The sequence below is a fragment of the Caretta caretta genome, chromosome 21 (genome assembly GCF_965140235.1).
Source record: "Caretta caretta isolate rCarCar2 chromosome 21, rCarCar1.hap1, whole genome shotgun sequence".
In the NCBI taxonomy this organism is placed as follows: domain Eukaryota; kingdom Metazoa; phylum Chordata; order Testudines; family Cheloniidae; genus Caretta; species Caretta caretta.
Window position 1 is genome coordinate 15,698,204 of NC_134226.1, and position 20,601 is coordinate 15,718,804.

At 61.4% G+C, this 20,601-nt stretch overlaps 1 protein-coding gene across 9 annotated transcripts in view; it reads left to right on the plus strand.

The window, feature by feature from the left end:
- Window positions 1-20,601, plus strand: part of NAV1 (neuron navigator 1) — a 308,029-nt gene that overhangs the window by 268,161 nt on the left and 19,267 nt on the right. For 8 of the 9 annotated variants that reach the window (XM_048827108.2, XM_048827103.2, XM_048827109.2 and 5 more), the window contains 13 exons: window positions 3,741-3,879; window positions 4,598-4,898; window positions 6,089-6,782; window positions 7,622-8,065; window positions 8,491-8,532; window positions 9,319-9,467; window positions 10,496-10,666; window positions 11,731-11,783; window positions 12,074-12,097; window positions 12,211-12,288; window positions 13,726-13,809; window positions 14,519-14,630; window positions 15,927-16,048. In XM_048827108.2, the coding sequence (XP_048683065.2) occupies window positions 3,741-3,879; window positions 4,598-4,898; window positions 6,089-6,782; window positions 7,622-8,065; window positions 8,491-8,532; window positions 9,319-9,467; window positions 10,496-10,666; window positions 11,731-11,783; window positions 12,074-12,097; window positions 12,211-12,288; window positions 13,726-13,809; window positions 14,519-14,630; window positions 15,927-16,048 (2,413 nt within the window). The remainder of the gene's footprint in view (window positions 1-3,740; window positions 3,880-4,597; window positions 4,899-6,088; window positions 6,783-7,621; window positions 8,066-8,490; window positions 8,533-9,318; window positions 9,468-10,495; window positions 10,667-11,730; window positions 11,784-12,073; window positions 12,098-12,210; window positions 12,289-13,725; window positions 13,810-14,518; window positions 14,631-15,926; window positions 16,049-20,601) is intronic. The other variant, XM_048827106.2, reaches the window with a different exon arrangement.

Here is a 20,601-nt window from a genome sequence, read left to right on the forward strand (position 1 = left end):
CAGTGGGGGATTTTTGGTATAGTGGGGCTGGCTGGCTGGGAAGGGGGATTTCCCGCTGGGTGGATGCACCAGCATGTGTTGTGTGTGTGCGCGTTCCCTGCATGGATGCATGGTGTGTTTGTATGTTCTGTGTGTGTGTGTGTATTCCCCGGATGCGTGTGCATTCATCCTGGCCCCCCTGAGCTCCGTGACAAAGCCTCTTCCTCTCTCTGTTGGGAGCGGGGAGGGGAGGGTTTCTTGCTGATGTTAAAATTAGTAAAACTCCAGTGGGTGGAAAAGGGGTGTGTGGGAGAGACCACAAATGCCTGCTCTCAAATCGGATGTGCAGCCTGTCTTAAGGGTCCTGGGGTGGGGACTGGGACTGAGCTGGGGGAGCATGGGAGTAAAGACCATTTGGCTGGGAGTGAGGACGGGGGAGACCAGGGTGTAGGTGGTCAGGAGTGCTGGATCCATTTGTACAGTGGGAGTGCTGAGAGCCATTGAACCAAACTGTAAACCCTGGATACGGTGGAATCCAGTTCAGGCCAGGGGTGTGGCAGCCCCCCTACTTCCAGCCCCTCAGTAGGTGATGGGCATGGGCGGAAGGGGTGGAGCTTGGGGCTAGCCTCCCCGAAGTGGGGCTCCACCCACTGCCCATGAGCTCAACACCTGCATGAGCGGAGGAGACCAGCCCGGGGTGGACTGTCCCCGGGGATCCTGCCCTTTCAGACCCCACGCGGCTAGCCTTTTCTGGGGTGAGCAGGGCTGGGGAACTCCCTGGGACCGCTGGCTGCAGGATCGGGCCCAGGCTTTGCTGAGGCTGGCTGGCAGAGCCAAGGGTGGAGGGACGCCCAGTGCGCTGTGTACACCAAGGTACCCATGGCGTGTTGGGAATGCAAGCAGCGGGGTGCAGCCACTAGGGGGCGATCACTGTCCGGCTGATCCGGGGGAACACGCCAGTCCCAGCTGGGGAAAGGTCTGCTCCCGGAAGGGGATGCAGGGTCGGTGACTGTGTGCATGGGGGGGCTCCCCGGTGAGGGATGAGTCAGCAGGGCCATTTCAGGGCGGTTGTGGGCCTGGATCGCACTTATCCCCTCCTTCACCCAGCTCAGGCAGGCGCCAACATCCACAGAGATGGGCTGGTTCCACCCCCTGCCGACTCAAACATGATCCCGCATCGTGGTCCAAACCACCGGCGATTTGAATAGCCCAGAGCCGGGAGTATTCGGACCCGGGAGTTTGGTTCAGCTTGTTACGGAGCTGGGAGCCACTTGCCAACCTTGACTCTGGATCTGGTCCCAAAGGTCCCCAAAGCCAGGCCGGGCAGGATCTAGGGGGAGAGCAGGTGGTTCCAGCCAGTCTCTAAAAACTAACCATCGCATCTGTATCAGTCTTGGGTCAGAGCAGCCTTGCCCTCCCTTCCGTCCTCAGCTCCTGCTCCAGCACGGCTCTGCTCGGCTGCAGAGGGAATGTGGGATTCCACGCTGGAGAGGGAGACTCGGCCACAGACGAGTGCTGGGCTCTCTGGGAATGATTTGATCCAGTGTTCTCCCTTTGGCCGTTGGAGGGAGAGAGCATGGTCTGATGGGCTGGGCACCAGAACTCCTGGGTCCTTTTCCTAACTACTGTGTGATGGTGGGCACAGATAACTTGTAGATATGGAGTCCCTCTTGTGGCATGCCCAGCTTTGGGGTCCTGGCTGGCTCCTGGCAGTGGGGCTGGGTTATTGTGGGGTCCCTGCCATTGGGGGAAGGGTGGCGCTGTGATAGGTGATTTCAGGGCTCTGCAAACTGGCCCAGGGAGCACCTCACACGTGCTGGGGTGCTGAAGTTGAACCAGAATCACTACTGGAACAGGGAATCTGTCCCCTCTGTAAAGTGAATCCCCTCCACCCATGAGCAGAGGGAGGTGGGGCTGAATTGGAGTCCACCAGACAGGGGTGCTGGGGCAGGGGGCCGGAATCAGTTTGAAATGTAAAAACTGCTCTAGAAATCCCAGTGGTGTCCATGTTGTATCCTTCCCTATGGGCGGTGGTTAAAGACAAACCTGTGCTGGGTGACCTGCTTCAAGGTGCAGTGTCTCTTAGCTACCTGGTGTCAGCGGGGTGACTCTAGATCGAGCAGCTCCGTGTCTACTAATCTATCTGGATCAGTGGCTGCTAGAAGTGAGCTCAGGCCCCACAATGGGGAGCGGTTTAAAGCATTTGGGCCCTGTGGGGCTTGGGAATGCGGGGTTTTGCGTCCAGCCCATCTTCAGTCCCTGACAAAGATAAAAGGGTCACGTCTACCCTCGGCCACACCCCACCCACCCCTGAGCCCCAGTGGAGTGGTCAGCGCCATATGGGGTTAGTTAGGTCAAAGAGACAATAGGATCCGTATTAATCCTTGGGCCGCTGGAGAGCTGGTTGCTCTGCTCTGCTCTGGGCTGTGTTAATGTGTCTGGGGCCCCGGAGCACTGCTCCAAGTGGGATCATTGGTGCTTGTACAATCTGGACACAACAAGGACCCAGTCTCTGCCCTGACAGTCCTGCAGGACACTCAGGCTCTGGAGGATCCTAGGAACACCAGGCACAAGCAAACCGATCGCTAGGACTAGTTAGCCTCCAGCCCTGGACTACCCCTACACACACCCATCCTGTGCTTTCTTCACAGGCTGCGTGAAGTGTGCTTCTTAGGGGCTGGATGAGCAGATGTCTGCCTCCTGCCCCGTCCATGCTGGTGGATGTGCCTTGTGCTGTCCTGCTGGTGCCCTCAAGGGGACTGAGAAGCACCCCCCACCCCCAGCCTGTTCTCGCACTGAAGTCAGTGAACGTCTTGCCAGTGGCTCGAACGGGGGCAGGATCAGGTCCCTTGTGAGCACCCCAGAGCTCACGCTGGCTCACGGCTAGCTCCCACGGTGGGGCTGGCCCTGTGGCTAGGAGGGATTGGCATGGTGCCCTCCCTCTGGGAAGGCTCGCCGGTGGTTTGGACCATGATGCGGGATCATGTTTGAATCGGATCAAACCATGTTTGGGTGACAGGCCGCCTTGGGTAACAGGTTATAACCTAGTTCGGCCCCTCCTGCACGGGACTGATCAGACGTGACTCGCACAGCCCCCTGCTGTGTCACCGCTGCTGGCCCGAGCCCCAGGTCTTTGTGTCCCATGATCTCATGGATGATTTTAAAAACTGGGCTTAAGCATGCTTCAAACTGGGCTGTAGCCAGTCGGGCCCTGCTACCCACCCAGTCCCTGTGGGCGCTCCAGCTGGGTTAAAGCATGTCACAATAGTGGAGATGAAGCCTTCGGAGGAACATCCCACCCCCTCCTGTTCTTCTCCAAATCCCGGCCCACAGCCCGTATGGGAAAGAGCAGCTCTCCAGCCCCCCGCAGCCATAACCCATGTGGGAGGATGTGTTACTGGCTGCTCTTCCTGAGGCTTGCGGAGTAACGCTTCCCCTCCTGGGGAATCGGCCGGCCAGGCAGCTTCCATCGAATTTGTTTGCTCTTCTCCGAACTTCCTCCCCGCTCCTTGGTATGAGGGATGGGCCTGAGCTGCAAAACCTGGATCCTGGTTGTGAGCTCCCGCGGTTTCGGGGCTGTTTGGATCTGGGGTTCCCGTGCGTGCTGAGGTGGGTGATGCTGGCACGGAAAGCCCTTTGGATAGGGGCAGGGGGGCTGGCTGTAGGAGCCCTGGGGGTAGGAGCTGCAGCCCTGCTCTCCCCCGGTGACACACAGCTCAGTGGAGGGAACTCTCTCTCTCTCTCTCTCTCTCCTGCTCCAGCTGGGATGAGAGCAGCTCCATCAGCAGTGGCCTCAGCGATGCCTCTGACAACCTCAGCTCGGAAGAGTTCAACGCCAGCTCCTCCCTCAACTCCCTCCCGTCCAGCCCCACGGCTTCCCGGCGGAACTCAGCTATAGCGGTATGTGCTGACTGCCACGGGGAGTGAAAGGGGTGGGGAGGGCAGACCTGGAGAGGGGCGGCCCGTGTCCCAGTGAGAGCGCCGGTGGGAGGGGGATGCACCGGTGACATGGGCGCCTGGTGGCTGAGAACGCGACTGCGGCCCGCCATCTCACCACACGTGGGGCAGCGACGGGCAAGGACAGGGTCTCTGCCCATCAGGGCCAGACCAGTCAGCATAGCTCCATAGACTTCAGCCAGGCTGCCCCAACCTGCCCGCAGAGGGGCTGGCCCCAGAGCCTGCTCTGGGTTATAGAGGAGTCTAGGCCATCAGAGCGTGGGGCTGTCCCGTTTCCGCAACAGTAATGCCGCATCTAAAGAGTTAGCCTCCAGCCCTGGTGCCAAAGCAGAATGAGCCTTTATGGCGATGGCACTGGGGTGTGAGTCAGGATCTTGGGTCTCTTCCTGGCTCCGGCACTGACCCTGCATGGCCTCGGGCACTCTGCAGAGAGGGAAACTGAGGCACTGAATGGGGCAGTGGTGCGCAGTGGGTCAGTGGTGGAGCTGGGAAGAGAACCAGGACCCCAGCCCCTTGGACCGTCCTCAAGGGTGAGAGGCCTGTGATCTAGAGGGGAAGGCCCCTACGTTCTCCTCCCCAAGGGGCGGCGTCTCCTGGGCGGGCAGCGGGTGGGGTTGGCTGGGAGCGGCCCCCCTCACCTCTCTGTCCCCGCCCCGCGCAGCTGTGCACGGACTCGGAGAAGCGCTCGCTGGCCGAGAGCGGGCTGAGCTGGTACAGCGAGGCGGAGGAGAAGGGCCCAAAGAAGCTGGACTACGACAGCGGCAGCCTCAAGATGGAGCACGGCGCCTCCAAGTGGCGGCGGGAGCGGGCCGAGAGCTGCGACGAGGCCCCCGCCAAGGGGGGGGAGCTGAAGAAGCCCGTCAGCCTGGGCCCGCCGGGGCCCCTGAAGAAGGGCAAGATGCCACCGGTGGCAGTGACCTCGCCCATCACCCACACAGCCCAGAGCACCCTCAAAGTGGCAGGTGAGACTGCAGCAGGGGGAGGGCGTCGGGTGCTCCCACCTTCCCATGCCTTCTGGGGCTTCGGCCAATGGGTGTGCAGCCCCTCCAGGCTATGGGGCAGGCCAGCCTCAGGAGTGCCATGTGCCGCGGACAGGCCCGGTCTGTGGATTCAGGGCTCCCCCGAGTGGCAGGCGCAGGGATCATGCCAGCCAGCTGCTCCCTTAGCTCCCAGGCAGGGGTTCGATCCCCATGGCTGGCTGAAGCGGCTGCATGCTCGGGATTCATCCTAGGGATCGGCTGGGAATCTCCCCAGGGAGGCTATGAGAGGGGACTACTGCGTCCTCCTGGGGAACGCTCTAGGGGGCCTTACAGGGGTCGCACACCCCTCCCTGGGGGAGAGCATATGGTGGGTACAATTCACCGAGGCCTCGCCCAGGCCATGGGCATGCAGCTGCCCCAACACTGGGCAGTGTGGGCAGCTGGTGACCTCCGGCTCGTGCTGCCTTTGGTGCCAGACCCACCCCGCTGGCATCATCACTCTGATTCCCCAGGGGCCCGAGAGGTGCTTTCCCTGCAGGTGTCACATCACAGCCTGCTGTGACAGCAGGCATCCAAGAGCCCGTCAGTCCCATCATCCCAGGGGCCCATGCTGGACTGCTCCCCGCAGTGTATTCCCCGTCCCGGGGGCTCGGCCCATCCCAGGCTTGGCAGCTGTCCCTCCAGTCGGCAAGTACTACAGAACAGAGCAGGGCACGTGCCAGCTCTTGTGCAAAAGTTGAGTGTCAATCTTTGACATGATCCGGTGGTCGTGCCCCCTACCGTGGGGAAGTTGGTGCCCTTCACGTTCGGTTCGGTTCAGCCTTGAAATGTGGCTGATTTTTTGCATGGAAACCATGCACAGATTTCCATGTTGAAAGGCTTAGTCCCCTGCTCCAGTGTGGCCTAGTGGAGAGGGCACTGGACCGAGACTCAGGAGATCTGGGTTCTATTCCTGACTGTGTCGCTGGGTGAGTCACTGCCCCCTCTGTGCCTCAGTTTCCCCATCTGCCCAGTAGGGATGATGATCCTGGCCTCCTTGGTAAAGCGCTTTGGCATCTATGGCTGAGAAGTGCTATGTAAGAACCAGGGCTTGTTAAATTACTCTCATCACACCTGCTGGGGTACGCTTCTGTATTGCTCGTGACCTTCTCCATCTCGCTCCGCTCCCCCAGGCAAACCTGAAGCTAAAGCCACTGACAAGAGCAAGCTGTCTGTGAAGAACGCGGGCCTGCAGCGCTCTTCCTCCGACGCTGGCCGGGATCGGATTGGGGATGCCAAGAAGCCTCCCTCAGGGCTCGCCCGGCCCTCTACCTCCGGCTCCTTCGGATACAAGAAGCCACCTCCTGCCACCGGCACAGCTACGGTGATGCAGGCGGGGGGCTCGGCCACGCTCGGCAAGATCCAGAAGAGCTCCGGCATCCCCGTCAAGCCTGTCAATGGGAGGAAAACCAGCCTGGATGTCTCCAATGCCGGGGAGCCTGGCTTTCTGGCCCCTGGGGCTCGCTCCAACATCCAGTACCGGAGCCTGCCGCGGCCGGCCAAATCCAGCTCCATGAGCGTGACGGGCGGGCGTGGCGGGAACCGGCCTGTGAGCAGCAGCATCGACCCCAGCCTCCTAAGCACCAAGCAAGGGAGCATCTCGGTGTCACGGCTCAAGGAGCCCTCCAAGATCGGCACGAGCCGGAGCACGCCGGCCCCGGTGAACCAGACGGACCGTGAGAAGGAGAAAGCCAAAGCCAAGGCCGTGGCCCTGGACTCCGAGTGCGTCTCGCTGAAGAGCATCGGCTCTCCTGAAAGCACCCCCAAGGCCCAAGCCAACCACCCGCCTGCCGCCAAAGGGGCCGAGCTGCCCCCAACGCCGCTCAGGTAGGAGCCAGGGAAACCTCCCAGCATCAGCCCCACTGCCATAGGCAGCCACCCCCCAGCCTGAGCCAGGGCTCCTCCCGCGGGCTTGCCATGAGGGCTGGTCAGACATTTTCCATCCAAACTGGCTTTAGATGGAAAATTGGGTTTTCAGCTAGGAAATCAAACACCTGAAACCCCAAATATTTCAGTATTTGCCACAGTGTCTCTTGAAAGTTGTCGTTCAGTTACCCCATTCGGTCCCCATTCTTCCGTAGGGGCTGGGCTCCTCAGCTGGACTCCATCTCCCATAATGCATCACAGCTAGGGTCCCTCAGGATGCATGTCGTCTTCCCTTTCCAAGAGCTGAGACTGGGGTGCATCATGGGATATGTAGTCCAACTAGGGAGTCTGGCAAATCAAGGAGAATGGGAATATGAGGCAGTCGAACTACAGCTCCCATGAGGCATTGTGGTGTCATGAGGCATTGTGGTGTGGCTGTCGATCAGCCTTGGGGTTTTGTATGGTTGCCTGTCACCATGGCATCTGGATGTAGACCTCGGTCAGGCAGAGAGCCAAGGTGGTGCGGGGTGGGTGGCGTGTGAAACTAGAGAAATGGCCAGAATTAGGGGCGCCAACAGACTGTACAGGTGCCTTTTGTTTTTAAACCCTCTCCCCAAAAGTGGGTCAGGCCTCAGCAGTAAGGCTGGGCCCCGTACTCGGCGAGTGCAGGGTGTGAGCCCCGCCGGGCCAGGCCCCGCCACGCTCTCAGGCTGCTAGGTGAGCTTCCTCCCCCACCTGGGCTCAGCCTCAGGCCCGGCGTCTCTGCTGCCCCTCTGCAACCCGGTACTGTGTTCCCACAGAGCGCCCGCCAAGAGCTACGTGAAGCCCCCTTCCCTGGCCAACTTGGACAAGGTCAACTCCAACAGCCTGGACCTGCCGTCCTCCAGTGACCTGCCCCAGCCCCACGCCAGCAAGCGGCAGGACGGGCACCAGGCGGCCGGGCACCTCACGCCTTGCTTCGCCCCCAGCCCTGCCCCCATCCTCAACATCAACTCGGCCAGCTTCTCCCAGGGCCTGGAGCTCATGAGCGGCTTCAGTGTCCCCAAGGAGGGCAGGATGTACCCCAAGCTCTCGGGCCTGCACCGCAGCATGGAGTCTCTGCAGATGCCAATCAGCCTGCCCAGTGCCTTTTCCGGGGGCAGCACCACCACCCCTGCCCCTGCTGCCACCCCTCCCATCAGCACAGAGGAGGAGACGAGTGAGCAGGGCTGGACCGGCAGCCCCAGAGCTGCACATCTGGACAGGTGCCGCCGGAGGACGGGGAGGGTGGGCAGGAGGAGGGCCACCTCCCAGATGTGCTGGGGTTCAGCTATCAGGGTAGGGGGGTTCCAGAGCCTCCCTGCTATGCTCTGGGGGGCACAGAACCCCAACTCCCACCATGATCCCCTGGGGAGGGCTGCCTCGCCCTTTGGGGCACCTGGCAGCCCTAGGGATGGACAGCTTTGTGAGGCACAAGCATCGGGCCGGAATCCCCTCTGCACCCTGGAAACGCTGGCTCCGGTCCCACCCACCCCTTCTATACCCGCTCCCAGTGAAGCCAGCAGACTGCACCCACCACCAAACTGGCATGGCCCCCAGCTGGGCATTGCACCTAGCCTGCCCCTGGCAACTGCCCTCCCTCTCTCAGCCCACGGAGCCGACCATGACTCGTGTTTCTCTTCCTCCCCAGCACCAACCGCGACCGGAACACACTGCCCAAGAAGGGGCTGAGGTAAAATCTCAACGCCTGTGTGGCCCCCTCACGGTCACTCAGGGGCCTCTCAGCCACAGGGAGTGAGGTACTAGCCCTCCGTTAGTGCTGGGTCCTGAGGCTCCGAGAGGCTAAGGGACTTGCCCAAGGTCACTGTGGCAGAGCAAGGAACTGACCCTGGGTTTGCTAGGCTAGTGCTCTAAACTCTGGGCCATCCTCCCTGCCCCTCTCCCTCTTGCACCAAAAGCACAGCTTTGCTGCCCAGGGCACTGCAGGTCACTCAGAGCAAGGGCAAAATATCACCCCGGAGCAGCGGGAGACCAGCCCTTCATGGATGCCAGAGATCCCGCTGTCGTGTCGAGCCCACGCCCCCTAGCCTGGCTTCCCAGTGCTGCGGCTGGTGTCTCGGCCTCCCCTGTGCTGTCCCGGCAGCGGGAAATGCCTCAGGGCTGAGGGGGACATCTTGGCCAGAGAACTGAGCCCAGCCCTGCACCTCCTTGGTACGTCTGATACTCCAGAGAGAGGCCAAGCCTTCCCCCTCGCCATTGGGTTTGTCAGATCCGTGCGGAGCGAGAGGCGGACTGAGCCCCTAGAACTGCCCCCACAGCGTCCCAGTGGGCTCAAGGATCTGCCCGGGGGATCCAGTGACAGGGTCCGGGCTGGGTCACCACACGGCTTTACTCTGAGCTCTTTGGTGAGAGCCGTGGCCATTCCAAAGCCCTTTGGCCACTCGACCCTGGCGGGGAAAATGGGCCGGTGGGACCCACGGCAGCGTCGCCTCGCTGATCTCTCCCTCGGCCCCGGCAGGTACCAGCTCCAATCCCAAGAGGAGACCAAGGAGAGGCGCCACTCCCACACGATCGGAGGGCTCCCGGAGTCGGACGACCCATCGGAGCTGCCCTCGCCTCCCGCCCTCTCCGTGTCCTTGGCCGGGAAAAGCCCGCTCACGAACATCGGTCAGTTTCCCGTGGCCGGGTCGGGGCCAAATCCCCGGCGGGTGTAAATCAGCACAGCGCCATCGAGAGCAGCGTCCCTGGAGCTCTGCCGGTTTACGGCCGCTGAGGAGCTGGCCCTGGTGTCTGTGCCGCACACGAGGATCACAGCAAGGCCTGTGTGCTGCAGAGGGTGGAGCTGGCTTGTCCAGAGGGCCTTGCCCATAGAAACCAGAGGCAGAGAAGCCCCACAAAGTGCCTAACCCACCCCCAGGCCCTCTGCCCAGCCCCAGGACAGGCAAGGACTCTGCTAAGCCGGTGGCCTCTGGCGCCTGCCCTCTGCTTCCTCTCTGGGCAGCCGCTGCACAAAGGGCCGTGCTCTGACATAGCCCAGCTGGGGCGGGGAGGGCAAGTGGGGGGCTCCCCTTGAAAGCGCCCCCAGTGAAAGTGAGTGGGAGGCAAACTGTCGGGTAGGAGAGTCCCTCACAGGTGTGGGGCCCACTTCTCTCGCTTGTGCCAGAGGAACTGGCTTCAGTGGGATTTTCCTGATTTACACCAACGTGAAGGTTCAGGCCCAGTGGGGTTACTCCTGTTTGAAACCGAAGCGAGTCAGCCGGCCCAGCGTTACTCCTGTTTTACACTGGAGTGAGTGCGGGGAGGGATCGGGGCCCAGTGGGGTTACTCCTGATTGACACCGAAGTGAGTGAGCGGGATATCGGGGCCCAATGGGATTACTCCTGATTGACACCGGCTTTGGGCATGAACACGCTTTTCCCAGGATGCACCACCTGGGAGAGCGCATGGGCCAGCCCCGAGCAGGTATTCCTCAGCCTAGCGTACTGGCTTCGCTCGTGTCCCCCCTTCCTGCCTGAGCTAAGGCTCTGGCCCCGAGCGTGACCTTGTGTGGCGTCCTCCCCCACCCTCCCGCGTCCCTGGCTCCTCAGGGCTCCGGCCCCTCCTCACCCCACGCTCCCTGCTGCTCCGCTCCTCTGGGCCAGATGCGTTTCTGAGCCCGCCTCTTCTCTTCTCCCTCCCCTGCCTTCTCCATGCAGTGAGTCCCACCGCTGCCACCACTCCGCGGATCACCCGTTCCAACAGCATCCCCACCCACGACTCCGCCTTCGAGCTCTACAGCACCTCCCAGATGGGCAGCACCCTCTCCCTGGCAGACAGACCCAAGGGCATGATCCGCTCGGGCTCCTTCCGGGACCCCGCGGATGACGGTGAGACACTCGTGCTCCGGCCGGAGCGACGGGCTCTTCCTCCCCGTTACCCGGGGATAGCATGGCTCCGTGGTCCCCTGCCCCGGGCATCCCTTTTGGTACCCGTAGATGGCGGCCGCGGTGCTCACAATCCGGAGCACTGCTACTGTGGGGGACAAGAAAGGGTTAATCCTGCTGGCGAGCAAGTGGGGAATCCGGTCAGTCCCAGGGCAGCAGGAAGGGTCAAACCAGCTTCCCTATGGAGCGTGAGAGCAGTGGCAGGGCCCATGGCTCTGTCTGCTCCCTGCCCCAGAGTGCTGGCTCCGTGGCTCCTCTGGGGGAAGGAACCTGCACAGTCCTATTGGGGGATAGGGGGGTTGACCTCAGAGGTGCCCCTGGAGGTGTCAGGGGCTGCACGTGCAAAGCTGGGCTGGGAACCTGGCTCTGGGCCCACAAGTCCCTGAGGGTAGACGAGCGGATGGACACGGGGGCTCCAGGTGCCCACCTGGCACGTTGCGACAGGTTTGGCAGCCTAGTGGGTGCTGGGGATGGGTTGGCTTTAGGGCCAGGAAGGGAGGACTTGGGCAGCTGGGGTTGCAGCTGGGCCTGGAGGGAGACTGAGCCACCATGGGCAAGGCGCAGGGCTGGGAGTCGGACTATTCCTGGCTATGCCTCACCGTGTTACCTGGGGCAAGGCCCCCCATTTCCCCACCCTGGTGCCTCAGTTTCCCCATCTGTATAATGGGGATGGTGATGCTGACCCGGCTCTTCAGAGGGATGAGGAGGGGCCTGGGCGTGGTCAGGCTCTGCTCAATGGTGTCCCCACAGCAACGTGAGCTCCTTGGCTGGGTGGTGCCGCATGGCAAGGGCAGGCTTGCCAGGGCAGGCTGCCCAGCTGAATGTGGCCCCTGCCTGTAACCTGTCCCTCTGCAGTACCTCTCCTGCCCCTGCCTCCCCATTGATCCCCTGCTGTGGCGCCCCGCAGACCCCTCTGGGAAAGCCGGCACTCGCCCCCTGAACTCCCGCGCTCTGAGCCAGGGCGCGGTGGAGGGCTCCGTGACTCAGACGTGTTTGTTCTGTTGCAGTTCATGGATCGGTGCTGTCCCTGGCCTCCAGCGCCTCCTCCACCTACTCCTCGGTAAGAGCTGCTCCCGCGGTCCCCCGCCCGCGCCGGGGCGCTCCCGTTCCCTGCATGTCCGGGGGCGGGGGGCCACGGGCCAGCCACGCCGATGGGGCCTTGCGGGGGTGGCTGCAGCCAGCTGCTGTCTGGATGGCTTTGTGGGAGGAGCCCCACGGTGGCTGCGGGTGGGGTTCAGTTCTGTGCATGGCTCTGCCCCCCAAGTCTCTGCCTGTCTGCGCCTCACTTCCCCCCTCTGTCCTAACGCTGGCCTCTCTGTCTCTCCTTCCTGCTGCGCTGTGCTCTGCCAGGCGGAGGAGAGGATGCAATCCGAGGTACGGTGAGACCCCACTTCTCCACCCGCCCTGACGGCTCGCTCCCAGCCCCCGAGGGGGGGAGCAGCCCACTCCTCCCTGACCCTTCCCACTTTGCCTTCTCTCCCTTCCAGCAAATCCGCAAGCTGCGCCGGGAGCTGGAGTCGTCCCAGGAGAAGGTGGCGACCCTGACGTCTCAGCTGTCAGCCAATGTGAGTCCAGCCGCAGCTCCGGGCCAGGCCTAGTGCTTGTCCGGAGTGGGGGGCATCATCAGAGGTCTCTCGACCCTCTATAATGCGCAACTGTGGAAATCCCTTAAAGATGGGGGGAGGAGTGATGGGGCACGTGGGACCATCACACTGGGGACAAGGCGGGGATTGGACGCACCCTGCTCCGGCGAGCAGATGGGGACATTTCTGACCCTGCCAGGAGCAAGGAGGGGAAGGCTCACTGCGTGGCGGACACGAGGGGCAGAGCTGGCATCGAAGGGCGGGCAGGGCAGAGATGGAGAGGCCAGTGCCCAGCAGAGGCACTCCAGCCTGTGCAGCTCTCCCTGGGACAGGAGCTGGTCAGAGTAGATGATGGGTGATGGGTCAGAGGAGCAGCTGGCAGTGGAGTGTCCTCGGGTGGCTGGGGCCAGTGCATCCCCTGTGCCTGGCACCCTCAACTGGCGGTTTGCAGGAAGATGCCCGTTTTGACAGCACCCCCAGATCTACGTTGTGGGGTGGGGTCACCTCCCCACTGAGATCATCCCCCCCACATGGCTGCTCTCTGCAGGGCAGGAGTGCCACCCCGGAGCCACGCAGCGTCCCCACGGTGCGCAGGGCCCCTGGCACGCCGGGCAAGCCTGCCGCTGCGCGGGGGAGGCGTGGCCCCGGGAGATGGCCTGCTGCGTCCCAGTGGGAGAGACTGCACACGTCCTGTGGCGTGGCATGAGCGTGGCTGCTCTGGTCTGTGGTCTCGGCACCATTGGCCCCAGGACCAGAGGGGTCGGAGCGGCAAGACCCGGAGCGGATACCGAACTGTGAACCCTCCCAGGCACTCTCAGCCCTGGGGGAACCCTCCCGCAAGGGCCACACCTATTCACCTGCTCCTATCGCAGGCCCCCTTCGCTCAGGCACCATCCCTCCACACCCTAGACTCCAGGTGTCCATCCCCACCTCCGGCACCTTCCCTCTGGCTCCCACCCCCCTTTCTTGGGAGAGAGTCTCTTCCCCAGGGGGCGAGAGATCAGGGCTCTTCTCCGCCGTTGTTCCGAGAGACCATGGCAATAGTACGGACAGGGCTGCTGGGCTTGTGAGCCTGGGTCCCTCCGGGACAGGGCAGGCAATAGAGCAGCATGCTGGGCAATGTTCCCTCTAATTTTTGACAGGCCGCGTGCCCAAAAAATTTCTTCTGTGCAAATTTTTGTGTGCGCGGGGTTTAGGATCTGTGTGCGCGGGGTTTAGGATCAGTGGACGCACACAGCTTAGAGGGAACAGTGATGCTGGGAGGTGATGGGGGGGATGCCGCACACTTACCTCCCCCACCCAGGGCGCTTGCCACGCAGCGGCCAGTGGTCCGAGCAGAGGGGCCGGCTGGGGACTGCCCTGGCAGCCGGGCTCCCCGTTCCCTGGCTGAGCGTGACGCCCTCTCCCACTGCCTTTCAGGCTAACCTGGTGGCGGCCTTCGAGCAGAGCCTGGTGAACATGACGTCCCGTCTGCGCCAGCTGGCAGAGACTGCGGAAGAGAAGGTGGGTGCTGCGCAGGGAGAGCTGGTGGGGCACCGGGGTCTCTGTGTCAGGGAGCAGGTCTCTTCCCCCCCGATCCCCCGGGGTCTCCTGTTGGCTGCCATTGGGGTCAGCGAAGCTGCAGGACCTGGGGGATAGAACTTGGCACTGTCAGCTCCCTGTGAGTCCCCTCAGGGCTTCATCTGCGAAGGGGCGCCCAACCCATGGGCAGGCCGGCACCTCCGTCCAGGAGAGGGCCCCAGCCAGCCCGCTGGGCGATGGGGAAGCCTCTTCCCAGAGAAGGAGCAGAGCCTGCCACGTCCTTGCAGGGGGTTAGCCGTGCCTCGGGCTGATCCCTGGGGGAGCTGTCCCCCAGGGGGCTGACTGGAGATTGCACCTACCCCCACACGTAGCGCCCATGCTCATCCCTGCTGGGCCTGAGCTTCTCCTGCGTCCAGGGTCTGTGCCGGCTGGTGCAGTGGGCTGCCCTGGAGTGGCTGGGACCAGCCATCCAGCCTCCAGCCCAGACCCTCCTTTTCTCTTGGGCTTCCCTGGAGGACTCTGGCTATTAGCCCTGGAGGCTGGTAGCCCGCTGTGCCCAGCACCCTGAGCAAGCAGCTGGCATGTGTCCTGGCTGGGGGGAGAGGTGCTTGCTGTGGGCATGGGTTAGCGATGTCCCGAGCATCTCCACCCAACCAGGGACTACAGGGTATCTTCCCTGTGCTTCTGCCAGGACACGGAGCTGCTGGACCTGCGGGAGACCATCGACTTCTTGAAGAAGAAGAACTCGGAGGCTCAAGCCGTGATCCAAGGAGCTCTGAATGGGACTGACGTCACGCCCAAAGGTGAGCCAGGCACCGTGGCAATGCTGCCACCCCTGCTTCTTGCTGCTGTGCGGCCAGCGCCAGGCCTGTGATCTAGACCCCCCCGGTCATGTCCTCACCAAGGCAGGGGATCCAGATCCTCGTCAGGACGGGGAGGAAAGGGGGACAATGGGATTCTGCTCATTCACAAGAAGCTGGGAGGTTTAAAACGCCCCCAAGTGCAATGTCTTGCGTTCTCCCCCGGGAGAGATGGGGTGTCTGCTCTACCACCCCACCCCCTGTAACGCCCAGCAAAGACCATCCTGCATCAGTGTCTCCCATCTCTCAGCAGCCATTGGGAGCCCGTGGCACGTGTCTGATCCGTGTCACTCTCGCCTGGTCCTTGTGTATTTGATGCAATATGTATGAGCGTCTCTTTCAAGTCCAGGTAGAAGAAAGAGTCTGGAATCTCATTGAAACAGAATAACATTGGCCGGTGATGAGAGAGAACCCAGCGTGGTCTGTCAGCACATCCCAATGGGAGCAAGCTGCCGCTGTGCATGCCCCCCGCTGTTGTACTAAGCGCGGCTTGTTAATTACAACCAGCCGATCACAGGGCACTGGGGCGCAGATCCTCAGAGGTCTCAAGCTCTTGGCACCGAAAAAACCTTTGGAAATCTCACTCTGGTTCTGGGTGCAGAGCATTTGAAAATCTGTGTCTAATTCTTACAGTCTGTGCAAACCCACCCTGCACAGAGCCCTGTCACAGAATTTACGGGAGAACCCAGCCCCTTTGCTGCAGGACTGTGGGAATCCCCGCTTTCATTCCACACACTTGTTTCTAGATTTTCTGGTGCTTTGAAAGCCTGCTCCAAATGTAACTGATGCAGAAATGTCTGCCTGAGTCTGGAGAGAGCCTGAACCAATCGCTGAGAGTTGTGTACTGCCCTTATTTGCCACCAGGGGGTTCTGATCCTTCCCTCTTGCCTGCCAAATTAGCAGGGTGCTCTAGGAGGACAAAGAACCATTATTAGATGGTGGCAAAATGTCTCAAAGCTCCCATAAGAACAGATTTCTTGGAGACAGCACACTCATCCCATAAGGGAAGATAAGGATCCCCATGGTGCTGGACAGGCAAGAAGCGAAGTGCAGAGAAATCCAGGGAAGCCGCTGCAGGGCACAGGAGCTGGGGCTAAGCCCGGGGTGGGGAAGATGCTGGCTGAGCCAGGGGAGCAGAGCAGGATAGATGGGGTGTGAGACTGGCCCCAGTGGGGAGGGCTCTTTGCCAACACGTAGATTCTCAGCTTCTCTCTCTGTCTTCCCTCCCTGGGACCCCAGAGCTGCGCATCAAGAGGCAGAACTCCTCTGACAGCATCTCCAGCCTCAACAGCATCACCAGCCACTCCAGCATTGGCAGCAGCAAGGATGCTGATGCCAAGAAGAAGAAGAAGAAGAGCTGGGTAGGTCAGGGGAGCTGGCGGGGAGGAGGCGTGGGGGGAAATTGTGGAAGGATCTGCCCCAGGAACGGGCTCTCCACATTGTGTTCTTAGCACACAAGGCATCCCGGTGGCATGGGGCTGGACCCTTGGTGCCCCGGATTAGCATGCTGCTGTCTGCCTTAGGGGGACGCCGCAGGCTGGGACTTCCTCTCGGAAGTGCTTTGCCAACTCTGGGACTGAGGGCTGAGTCGCTGGCTGGGCAGGGTTTTCAGCCCACCCGGGAAAGTTCCCCAGCCCAGTTCCAGTACGTGTGCACCACTCCAGACTGATCTCCCTCCCCCCATATCCCACACTGGAACTGCTGGCTCCCGCAATGCAGCCTGGAGCGGTGCAGTTGGACAGAGCAGGGACCAGCCCAGTCGCCCTCCCATGCCAGGATTCCCCATGGGGGTCAGTCACCCCTTCTTTCCAGGTCCCAGCTCAGGTAGAGGGGACGGGCCGGCTGCAGCAAGCTAGGGGAGGCTGCCCAGGTCTCCAGGGCTCCCTAGCTGTGCACTGACTCCAGCAGCTCCGTACAGGCAGGGCTCTGAGCTGAGTGTGTGATTAAGTCTTGCTTTGTTTTGTTTTCTCTCCCCCAATGCTGACCCCAACCCTTTTTTTCCAGGTGTACGAGGTAAGTCTGACACCTTTTCCCACCCCCCTGGTTCCCCGTGTTTTGCCCCCCGTCCAGGGCGATCGCTCATTTCCAGTGGGACAGCACTCATGAAACTAACCATTCCATCCATTCCACTGGCGCTGACCACCCGTGGAGCATGGTCCATCCACCGGGCTTGCCGAGCGTTGCTGGCTTACGGGCTTGTTTTAGCTTTGAAGCTAGCTCCTCGGCCCCCATCTCCCCATCAAGCTCTGGCCAAGGGAAGTTGGGCTCCTGGGTCTGAATTGTCAGAGGGGGCTCGGGCTGTTGGGTGCCCTTGAGTTTTGGTACCGGAAACGCCTTAGTGGGTCTTTGGAGCAATGCTCTGTCTCAGCCACAAGGCCTGGGGCTCAGGGCAGCAGTGGCTGGGCCAGGATCTCTGGCCTGGGCGGTGCAGGAGGTCAGACTGATTAATCAGAACCTGGAAACCTATGGAGCTGGGTACCCCAGCTGGCTAGTCACTGCTGATCAGACAGGCCGTGCTTTGGACCTCCTCCTCCGGGTGAGGAGCGAATCCCTAGAGAGCCCCAGAGCCTGAACTTTCTGAACCTTTTGGGGCTGCGACAGCAGGCTGGGTGGGCGCTCATGGGATCCTTCTGCTGCCGTTGGCCAGACTGGGAACACCCCAGGGCTGTGATGATACCTCATGTCCCTGAAACCACCTGCCTCTGCCCTGCCTTCCAGGCCTCTGCGGGCCTCGCTCGGTCTGTGCTGGTAGCAACAGGTAGAGGCCAGTCCCGAGCCCTCGGCGCGTTCCCTGCATGTCCAGCCCCGGATGCACTGAGCACTCACCAAATTATCCAGCCCGCTGTTCCTGAAGGAACTGCACATATCAGAGGATCAGCCCTCTGCATAGCACCCCAGCTAAGATATATTTATAGCAAACATGAGAATATGTTTATCGTCAGAGACTAGAGAGTCAAGTCATGAGGAGTGAGGATGCTGGAAAGAAGGTTAAGTTGAAAACAAAATCATCAGACGCTTTCTAGAGGCTAAACTGACCCTCCTGGCTAAAGAAGTTTCTCTCACCCAAAGTTCTCATCAGTGTTTTCAGCCAAGCCGGTTGAGACCCCTTCCTCAGCCTTGCTCCTGGGTCGCCGGCATCCCCACTCCCATCCCGAATCTGCTGAAACCAAATGGGACGAGAGGGCAAAGTTCTCCAAGCTCCTTTGTTTATTCAACTCCAAGGGCCGCATCCTCTGGTGCTAGGAGGGGGAGAATTTGAGAGTCTGGAGATGTGGGTCTAATCTGACTCGGCCACCCACCACATGGGGCTGTGGGCAGGTCACTGCCCCTCTCTGGTGATGGTGCCCGGCATTGCCACGTGTTTGGAGTAGATGGTGGCCGAATGTCCTTCAGCCCCATAGGCACAGATTTATGGAGGTTGCAGGCTCAGGCCCTAAGGTAAAACAGGGCCCCCCAAGGCACCCCAGTCCCTCTCAATGGGCTGACTGGCTCCAGAGAGGGCAGTGTCCATCCTTGGAGGGAGCTGGGTCGCCCTCCTTCCCCTCTGAAATACACAACGTGACCAGATATATTTTAATATGAAAATCTGTTTGCAAAGGCCAACCCCCCAATCCTGGGAAGGACCCCATTGTATTTCAGGAACTGAATTTCAGGGACATTGCCCCCCTCCCCCCATCGAACTACATCTCCCATGATGCACTGGGTTGCCATAAGGCACAGCCTGTCCTGGCCAAGCGACGAGACGGTGCATCATGGGAGTTGTAGTCTGGGGATCCTAGCCCATGAAGGAGGACGGGAGCACGAGGCAACTGAACTGCACCTCCCATGTAGCACCCTGGCAGCAGTTCAGAATCAAAATATTTCGGTTCCGGACTTCTGATGGTTTGGGTTTTTTTTGGTTTTTTTCTCCACTGAAAATGCAGCATTTTCAGTAAGGAGCCCTCCCTCCCGACCACATTGTCCAGCCCGCTCTGCCCACCAGGTCTAGTCCACTGGCTGACAGGCTGATGCCCATCCCCAAGACCCAGTCCTGCCCCCTTTGAACCGAGCTGTGCATTGGCTCCATTGGGAGCAGAACAGGGCCTTAACTTCCCAGGAAGGTCTGGTTCGTACTGGTCTGTCAGGCATGCTGCAAGGCCAGGGTAATGAAAGAGCAATGCACAGATTGCCAGCCCTGTGACATGCCATCTGGTGACGCACCCGGCAATCCACAGGGGCTGGTTGGTATCCTGCAGTCGTTGTGAAAGCGCTAAAGGGGAGCAGCCTCTTTGAGAGATCCAGGGTTGGTGTGGGACCGCGAATGAGGCCGGCGACACCCCCATTTCAGAGTCCCCTCCGCCCATCACAGCGTCTGGCCCCCTGAGCCGTCCTTTCAGTCGGTGTCTCTGTTCTGTGCCCCCGGTGTGTGCGTGTGTGCATGCTGCATGCTCCATCTGGGCCGCCGGGCCCGTCATGTGTTAGCAACCCCGTCGTCCTCCTTGCTGGGGAGGCTCAAGCAGGGCTGGGCACGAGCAGCATCCCCTCTCCGAGTCCTCAGAGTCCGGTGAGCCTTTTGGGGCTGGAGTCCAAGTCCTTGGGTTGGGTTCCTTGCACTGGCAGGAGCAGTTCCGTTGAGTTCAGTGGGGCGGGCGTGAGCCTTGCAGAATGGCGGCATTGGACACCAGAGCCCAGGGCTGTGTGGGCTTGGCCTTCTCCCTCCTGAGCCAGGCTCCCCTGTGATCAGAGCCACAGAGATGTTCTGTAGCACCACATGGGCCCCCGGCCACCACGCGCTAGCCCCGTGATTTGGCATCTGTGATGCTTTCCCCCATGCTGGAGCTTCCCACCAGCCTTGCCTGGCTTGACAGAACAGACTCAAGCCCCCAGAGACAGGGACTGTGCTCTCCCCGCCTCACGCCCGCTGCCTTTCGTGGCACCGCCAAGCTGGGCTTTAGGGGAATGGGATGTCCCACGTCCACTAGAACGGGGTGTTCCTCTGAAAGGCTGTCCCCTAGCGGCGTGCAGTCGAATGTTCACCCGATGCCACCCCATTCGAATAGAATCCCTCGCCAGCCAGTCCTCTTCTGCGGCCGTAGAATCAGGCATGGTGATTGGCTGGGAGCGGCGGTAATGAGTTTCCCAGAGAACACTGGGATTGGGTACCCCGCATCAGAGACCCGAGGCTGATCTCTGCCTTCTGCGCCCCTGGGTGTTGGCAGTTCCCGTCCCAGGAGTCCCACGCAGGGCAGCCAGTTACAGCTGCTTTGAGCTGAGCCAGTCCAGACCCAGACAGAGCAGCCGGCGTGGTAACAGTCCCGTTGTGCCCTCCGGTAGGGCTGAACGGTGGAACCAGCCCCCCACAGCTGGAAAGAGAAACCCTGAGTGCTGTCACTCAAGCCGCCGCTCTCCCCACTATCCCATGCTCCCCTGGCAAAGCAGGGAGGGGGCCCCTGAAGTGGTCTTGGATCACACGGCTCCCTCATATTGCAGTCCCCTTTCAGGGTTGTTTCAAGCAAGGGATGGATGGCAGCAGGCCAAGGTCTTCCCTGGTCAGACTCCTCTGAGCCCTGCAGAGTCCTGGCAGGGCTGGATGTGCCCCAGGGTGCCTCCTGCTGGAGTGGAGCTGGCATGGCATGAGTGGCCCTGCCGCTGTCACGCTGGCCTGGGGTGCCAAGGGGTTGTGTGTGGATGCCCGGGAGCCGCCCCACGGGGGACATATTCTGTGTGTGCTGCCAGGGGGCGGTGATGGGACCCGCCCATGGCTCTGTGGGATTTTGTCCCTGGAGCGTAACGCGGACGTGCCTCCAGCACTGGGCACGGCCATGCTGGCTCAGCCAGGCTCGGAGCACGCCCACGCTTGCCTCTGCGGCTGCTTGCTCAGGTGCACTTCTGCATTCCGGAAAGGGGAAGCGTGTCTGATAGCTGCGGGCACGGT